This window comes from Rutidosis leptorrhynchoides, chromosome 1, assembly GCF_046630445.1.
Source record: "Rutidosis leptorrhynchoides isolate AG116_Rl617_1_P2 chromosome 1, CSIRO_AGI_Rlap_v1, whole genome shotgun sequence".
Classification (NCBI taxonomy): Eukaryota; Viridiplantae; Streptophyta; class Magnoliopsida; order Asterales; family Asteraceae; genus Rutidosis; species Rutidosis leptorrhynchoides.
Window position 1 is genome coordinate 554,282,058 of NC_092333.1, and position 7,706 is coordinate 554,289,763.

Consider the following 7,706-nt stretch of genomic DNA (forward strand, 5'->3'; position numbering starts at 1 on the left):
ATTGTACGAGAATTTCGAGCTTCATCTTCTTGGTCCATTGCATCAAGCGAATCGAGTAAGTTAAGCGTGTTGTAACCGTTTTGAATTAAATCTTCATCGGAATCGGACTCTGCGCTATCACTATCCGTCACGCTCTCGCTCTCACAATGAGAATTCAATAAATCATCCATATCCATTTGAATTTTTTTTTTATTTGTTTGTAAAATATGAATGGAAGGTTGGTGTGATTTTGTTTGTTTGAAGTGGTAATATATATAGTAGTTGTGTATTAAAAGGAAAAAAAAAAAAAAAAATAGCCGTTTGCAAATTGAAAAGGAAAAAACAAAAAAGCAATGTGGGGCCCACCAAAACAAGCCGTTAAGCTCGTTGCAGGAGCCACTGGCAGTGGTGACTGGGTGGCGATTGGTGGCGGTGGTGGCTCACGGTACGCTGCAAGTGGCCTAACACACAAAATGTATGTGAATCGAAAGATATATTGTTGACAAGAATAGATTCAATATATTGTTGAACATCTAGGTTTTACAGCTTTCAGGCTCTGATCTTCTGGCTTTATAAAGTTTTAGCACATACATGAAATAAAGGTCATGTTTAGAACTATATAAAACAATTGTTTACAAGCTATTTCTAGAATGTCATACAAGGGACACCATAGTTTTAAGCCATAACCAAATCCAACATGGGTTTAAAAAGCACCCTATCATTCAACAAACCAATATGATTATCGTACTCATTCTGGATCATCTGGAGAACCACCCGGAACCAACTGCATCAACACAACAAAACAGGTGCCGTCAGAAGGGGTGAAAGTGCAAATTGTGTTGCTTATGTTGAATCTGTAAACCAAGGCTGTAACCAAAACCAAGAATTAATTCAATTTTAATCAAAAATGGGACTTACGATTGCTATGTTATTTCCATTGAGCAGAATCTGGTCAAGCTTTGTAATCCGACGCCCCTCAGGTGTGATTTCACTGTAACAAAATGAAGTCATTTAGCACAAAAGTGCTGGATCTATAACCAGTTGCATACACAAACAATGAGAACTGCAGGATATGGGAAAAATTATATCCACAGCTTGAGAAGCATGAGTTCTTTGATAAAATGAGTTTGGTATCCAAACGGGAAAGAACAAAAGACAAACTGTTTTCCTATATACAGAAACTAATCACATATTGGTAATTCAATTTCTAATTCAATACTTCATTTTTTGAATGTTATAGGATCACGAATCAGAAAAAAAATCAACAAGAACTGCGGAATCGGGTATTATTTCACAAATCCTAGTAATCTTGGCTTTACAAAATCCTTACCAAAGAGTACATACAACTAAAAGCCATTTCACGTAAAGTTATACATGGAAACGGTCAAATAGATCTACCTATTAAGTTCATCAAAACAATGATATTAACACATGTTGCGGATGTGATAAAACTAATGAAACTGTGAACATATGTTAACTATTCCATAATAACTAAAACAGACTGAAGGTGCTTTAGATCAAACCTTGATACAGTGGTACAGAGCACCAATACATCGAAAACGCCCAAACTATATAGGTCTAATTTGTTATCAAACCTTCAAAAAATTAGTATCTACAGCTTAAGCTCTACTTAACCAGTAATGTAAGTCAGCAAATAACTTGACATCATGTACTAAACCAATTCACCCATTGACATATAAACCCTAATTTCCTAGGGTTTTAACAAGCCCTAAAAGGTTGCTTCATAATCGGGTTTTTTTTTTTTTTTTTTTTTTTTTTTTTGCTTTTGCAAAAAGAAAATTCTATTAATCACAAAAACTTATACACGGGCAGGGAATAACCATCACCCAAATACACAAGCTATACATACATAAAGCCCTAAACAGGCTAACCCCAAACATGCATTTATTACTTGGTTAGCCATCCTTGATAGGCTCACAACACAAGATAAATTGATGAAATGGTATCCTAGCCAAAGTTTTAAGTGTGATCTCTGTGGAAAATGTGAAGATTCAACTAAGCACTTATTCTTTGAATGTGATTATTCGAAAATAGTGTGGCTTGAGTTAAAAAAGAAACTTTTGTTTAGAGGTTTGCCTGGAAATCTGCAGGACACTATCAATACTTTAAGTGTTTATCCTTTTAGAAGTCAAATCTGGGATGTAATCAATCGAATTACTATTGTTGCTGCTGTGTACCATTTGTGGCAGGAGAGGAATTGTAGAGTGTTTAAAGGTAGGAAGGGGAAAACTGATGAATTGGTGATGTATACCGAAGATGTTATAAAATTGAAATTAACAACCCTAAAAGTGAGGGGGACGAATGCCACTTTGAAAGCTGCTAAAATTTGGGGTTTGGAGTTCAATGGGGGTCGATTGCATCTTGTTGACAGGAACCCTAAGTGAGGATCTGGTATTAGGAACGAATTTGATTGCTTCATAATCGTTCAACAATCAAAAACATCCATTAATCGGTTACAATATGAAAGAACACAATTTTATACTTTACTATTAATTAATTTAAAAAATGATAATTATAGCATAAATTAGGGGGTTGGAGTGAGAAATGCAACTGACTATTCAGTGACGTCTTCAAGAACCATGTTGACGTAAACATCGAAACCCTTGAGAGTACCAACCAGCTCCTTATCTCCTTTCATTATCACCCATATTTTTGAGCCTATACATCGATCTATCAACTCTGCATTATCATGATCAACACAAAACCTTTTTAGATTTAAATTACATATACATAGAAGATGGTTAAAAAGAATTAGGGTTATATGGAATTTGGACCTGAGGGAAGTAGCTGTGAAGGATTGTGCGCCATTGATTCGCTTGACCTGAATTGCTTGAAGGATTCAGGTATGTGTGTTTTGATTTGAAGCGAGGCTTTTCTCCCCCAATGAGTGCCCAAAGTTGAATTGGGGTTTTATGTGTTTTTAAGGGATTATTAATTAATCCTATTAATTAATCCTATTATTAATTAATTAATTAATCCTTTAATCCTTATTATTATTATTATTATTATTATTATTATTATTATTATTATAATAATAATAAACTTAAAAGTTTTAAAACTTACAAAAAATTAGTGGGAAGCCTAGAGACAATCTGGGCCCCCACACCTCTAGCAATAGCAAAACCTATCCTAGTAAAAATATGAGCAGCAGCACCGGCACCAATATCTTGCGTCATCGAACTCTTCTAAACCCGTTTAAGCAAAGAAACAGCCTCCTTCTCTAATTCCCCAAGGGAAGAAAATGAGAAAGGAATGAAACCATAACCAATCGCCTGACAGCAAGATTCGTACTTGACCCGCTTCCGACGAGCCGCCTCAACCACAGCACGTCCAGGGACAAAGTCAGAAAGCCCAGACTGTGTCAAAGGAGAAGACCCTGTCAAGTCAACACAGACATCGCGACCACAATCCCAGGAATAAAGTAACACATCTGCAGGTCTGAGGGCCCTGTCGTTCCCTCCAGACAACCCAATGTCAACCTCCTTTCTCGCAGAAATCCCAGATCGATAACAAACATCAACAAAGGAATCCCGAACAATATTATGTCGATGCTTAATACCCACCATACCAGCACAAGACACCGCGTGATCCCCGAAAATATCCCCAGTAAAAACCCTTGAACAGGCAGAGCATGCCGTCGAGATAGAGAACAATGGAACACCTAACCGGTAGCACAACACACATCGGTAAGTCTTTGCGTTCATCGTCTGACCCAACCCCAAAATAGGGACTGCCCTTAGCCAAGCAGAGGTGTGAACACCCTGCTGTGATTTCCATAAGGCCGATTGTCGGGGAGATAACGAAAAAGTGGATTCTGCAGAAGCGGTAACCTTTGTGAAATAAACATCTGCCAATTTCTTCATGAGTATTGGGGCAGCGACCTCACTCGGATTACCTAAAATATCAAACCCAACCGTATTATTAAACAGACCCAATGCATCTTCAAAAGCATGACCAAGACCAACAATACCCGCATGACGTAGGAGCTTGGTCTGCAACCCAGCAGTCTGTAACCGAGAAGCCAGAAAAGCATAATGACTAACATCTCCCGCCGAATAAACACCAAGCCCTCCAAAAGCAAATGGCAAGGTGGCAAGCCGCCACTGCCAATCACCAAACCCAGGCCCTGAAGCAGTAACAATACGCTCCAAGGAAGATCGAAGGGCTCCATCGAAAGCGCGTTGAGCCGCCTCTAATATACTAGGAGGACAAGTACGCAAGGTAAAGTAGAGTTTAGAAACTCCCGTACATGCCCTAAGCAACAACAACTCACACTGAGGATCATCAAGCTTAGCAACCTTATCCATAAGCGCAATGGACTTAGTCACCCTTTGCATCACCAGTTCACTACTAAAACCAGGATCGGAACTTGCGGGGGCCCCCAGCAACTTAACACCATTTAAAGGCCGAGCAATATTAGGAGGAAAGACACCTACTTGCCTGCTGCGAGGGTCCTCCGTAGGCCAGAAAATTTCTGTTTTTTCAACGTTGAGATGTAGCCCAAAACGAGGCCCATCCTCCATAATCAAATGCAAAACCTTCCCCACCACCAAAGTGTCCCCAATAATAGTGCCATCATCCAAATACCACGCCTGAAGACAAACCTCAAAATTATCTCTGATTTTAGAAACCAAGGGTTGTAAGACCAAAGCAAAAAGCAGCGGACCAAGGGGATCACCCTGTTGCACCCCCCGAGAAGACCATAGTGTGTGGTTCCCATAATACAATCTGGCTGGATTAGAGTAGCAAAATTCAACCCACCGAGAAATGCTCGGACAAAGGCGGCGAACTTCACGTAACATGACCGTACGATCAACTAGATTGAAGGCATTTTGAAAATCAACTAATAACATAGAGAGGCCAACATCAGAGCCACGATCCTCAATCAACCGATTCACAGCATGAAGAATTGCCTCACCACCTGAAGAAACACCAACACCAAATTGAAGACCATCGAAGTAACTTCCCAAAGACTGGCCAACCATAGCCGCGCCAACCTTCGAAACAAGACGTCGCCAAACAGTACCCACAGCTATAGGACGAAGACCACCGCCGGGCTTGACAAGCGGTGTGAGGGGAGCACTAGCTATATACTCTCCTAATTCCATAGGGCACCTTCCAGCTAGAAAGAGATTAACGACCCCGGTAATAGAGCCAACCAACTCATCCGAGACTGCCACAGCAGCACCACTCAAGCAATCCATAAGGTGTTGTGCACGTAAACCATCCCTACCACACGAAGTGCCCCGAGGGAAACTTTTAATCTGGCCCAAAACAACAGCAGAAGTCGTAACGAGGTGAAGGTGATCAACCGTCATATCAGGCAAGGATGGAGCTATAGAAGAAGGGTGTTTAGACAGCAAGTCCGCCAGAGTGGCGTCATTATAAGGAGCAACGCCTGATGAAGAAAGAACACGAGCATCAGCGGTGTAATGGCCATCACAAATCTTCCTACGACACTGCTTAATATTACGCTCTTCCAAATCAAGGACCTCATCATCAACCACTGACAACATAGGAGAATCCTCTGCCAAATACTCCTTCACAAGCTGTAAACTTCCACCCGCTGTCCCCAAGAGCAAATAGCACGGGAAATATTCTCTTCCTGATGCCGACGCTTTATCGAAGACCTAGACTCACGACAACTCCGTGGCCGAAAGGTTTTAAGGGTACAAAGGGGTAACACCAACAAAGAGACCCAACTAGAAATGTCATCAGGCTTAGAGATCACCTTATCAAGAGCACCTTTCAAAACCCGAGATCACCTTATTATTATTATTATTATTATTATTATTATTATTATTATTATTATTATTATTATTATTATTATTATTATTATTATTATTATTATTATTATTATTATTATTATTATTATTATTTTATTATTATTATTATTATTATTATTATTATTATTATTATTATTTTATTTTATTTTATTTTATATACTAAAAGGGGTGGGAGGATGTGTCGTTTGACACCCACCCCCGTTCATTTTTGGGTCAAAACGCCATTGACCAAATCTCCCTCACAAAAATGGCAAAACACACCCCTAAACTTTTACCAAGTTACAAAAAAAAAACCTGCACTAAGGGGGTTAAATTGTCAATTACCTAACTTAAAATAAAAACTCCCCCAACGCCTTCGACAGCCCGTATCTTCCTCCTCGCTCCGATTTAAATTTCACCGACCACTCCATTAAACTCGAAATATTATTATGAACAAAACGAGACTAACTATGTTCGAAACGGACACTTTTTAAAAAACGCTAAACAAACGACAGCCCGTATCTTCCCGCTTGTCTCGAGTTAAATTTTTCCGACAACACCATCAGACTCGAAATAATTTTATGAACAAAACGATACTAACTACGCTCGAAACGGACACTTTTTAAAAAACGCTAAAGACAACGACATCCCGTATCTTCCTGGTCGCCAGGAGTTAAATTTTTTCGCCACCACCGTCAGGCTCGAAATAATTTTATCAACAAAACGAAATTAACTACGTTTGAACCGAACATATTTTAAAAAACACTAAAGACGACAACAATAACAACGACGCATAACACATGGGCCGTTTTCCCTTCTGTAAATAAAACTGCGTTAAATATGAATACGCGGACCGAAAGATCCCGCCGCATCGCGCGGGCTAAACCGAACTAGTTTTATATATACTGTTTTAATCAAAATTTCAAAAGTGCTTTGAAGTAAATTTTTTCGTTTGAAAATTTAAACATTAAGATCACATAAATTTAAAAAATTAACTTTGTGATAATTATTACTCCATTATTTTGACAGAAAAAAGCTTAAGAAATAACTGATAAATGATAATGTTTTTATTAAAGTTTTTTTAAGGGGTTAGAAATTATGCTTTAGAAATTAGTGTTTAGAAATTAGGGTTTAGGGTTTAGAAATTAGAGTTTAGGGTTTAGATTGAATTTTTAAAACGAACGATTTTGAGTTTATGGTTTAAGGTTTTAGGTTTAGGGACTAAACTCAAAACCCAAAACTCTAAATTCTAAATTGGGCTAAATTTTGAAAAAAAACTTCACATAAGATTAAAAAAAAAACTCTAATTAAAACATTATTCATGATGCATGATATCATTTATTTCTTCGAGCGTTTTTTCGTCAAATAATGACATTTATCACAAAGTATCTTTTTCAAATGTTCATATTACATGTGATCTTTTGAATTTTTTTAAACGAAAAAAAAAAAATACTTTCACCCTCTTCCGCCCAAAAAAAAAGTATTTCCCTCTTGATAATGACCCTTTATATATATTTGGGTATGGTGGGATCAAGGTATGCTTATTTTTTAGATTATTGTAACGAGTGTTAAAACCAATTGTAAGACGTATTGTAACGCACGTGTTCGAGAGATGCTTTGAGCCAACACGACATGGCATGGTGTGTTGGTGGCTCAACCAGCCGGCTTGTTGTGGCTTGGCACAAAGAAGAAAGGTTGCATGTAGCCATGTAGGCCACGTGACGGATTGTAGTTGGTGGTGGCATGAAACCGAACGTTATTACAATCAATAAATATAACAGATATAGTATCGTTGATAAATAAAATTTAATAATTTAATGATAATAATTTTAAAGTACTATTTCTAACTATAATATCAACCAAACTCAATGCATTTTTTTCACACCGAATTCAATCTTTTGCTCTCCAATATTTCAACAAATTTCTCAAACTTTTTTCAAT

The 7,706-nt window shown here is 38.0% G+C and overlaps 1 protein-coding gene across 1 annotated transcript; it reads right to left on the reverse strand.

Annotated features, from left to right (window-relative positions):
* Nucleotides 1–517: 517 nt before the first annotated feature.
* Nucleotides 518–2,902, reverse strand: LOC139880025 (sm-like protein LSM5). The gene is made up of 4 exons (XM_071865460.1): nucleotides 2,775–2,902; nucleotides 2,556–2,679; nucleotides 898–970; nucleotides 518–763 (listed from the first exon to the last, which is right to left on the reverse strand). The coding sequence occupies exons 1-4, from the start codon at nucleotides 2,806–2,808 to the stop codon at nucleotides 728–730; spliced, it is 267 nt and encodes an 88-aa protein (XP_071721561.1). The 5' UTR covers nucleotides 2,809–2,902; the 3' UTR covers nucleotides 518–727.
* Nucleotides 2,903–7,706: the final 4,804 nt, after the last annotated feature.

Coding starts and splice junctions, on each gene's coding strand:
- LOC139880025 (XM_071865460.1), bottom strand. CDS start 2,808: ATGGCGCACAATCCTTCACAGCTACTTCCCTCAG. Junction 971..2,555: donor CTTGAAGACGTCACTGAATA/GTCAGTTGCATT, acceptor ATTTTGTTACAG/TGAAATCACACCTGAGGGGC. Junction 764..897: donor ATGGAAATAACATAGCAATC/GTAAGTCCCATT, acceptor GTGTTGATGCAG/TTGGTTCCGGGTGGTTCTCC.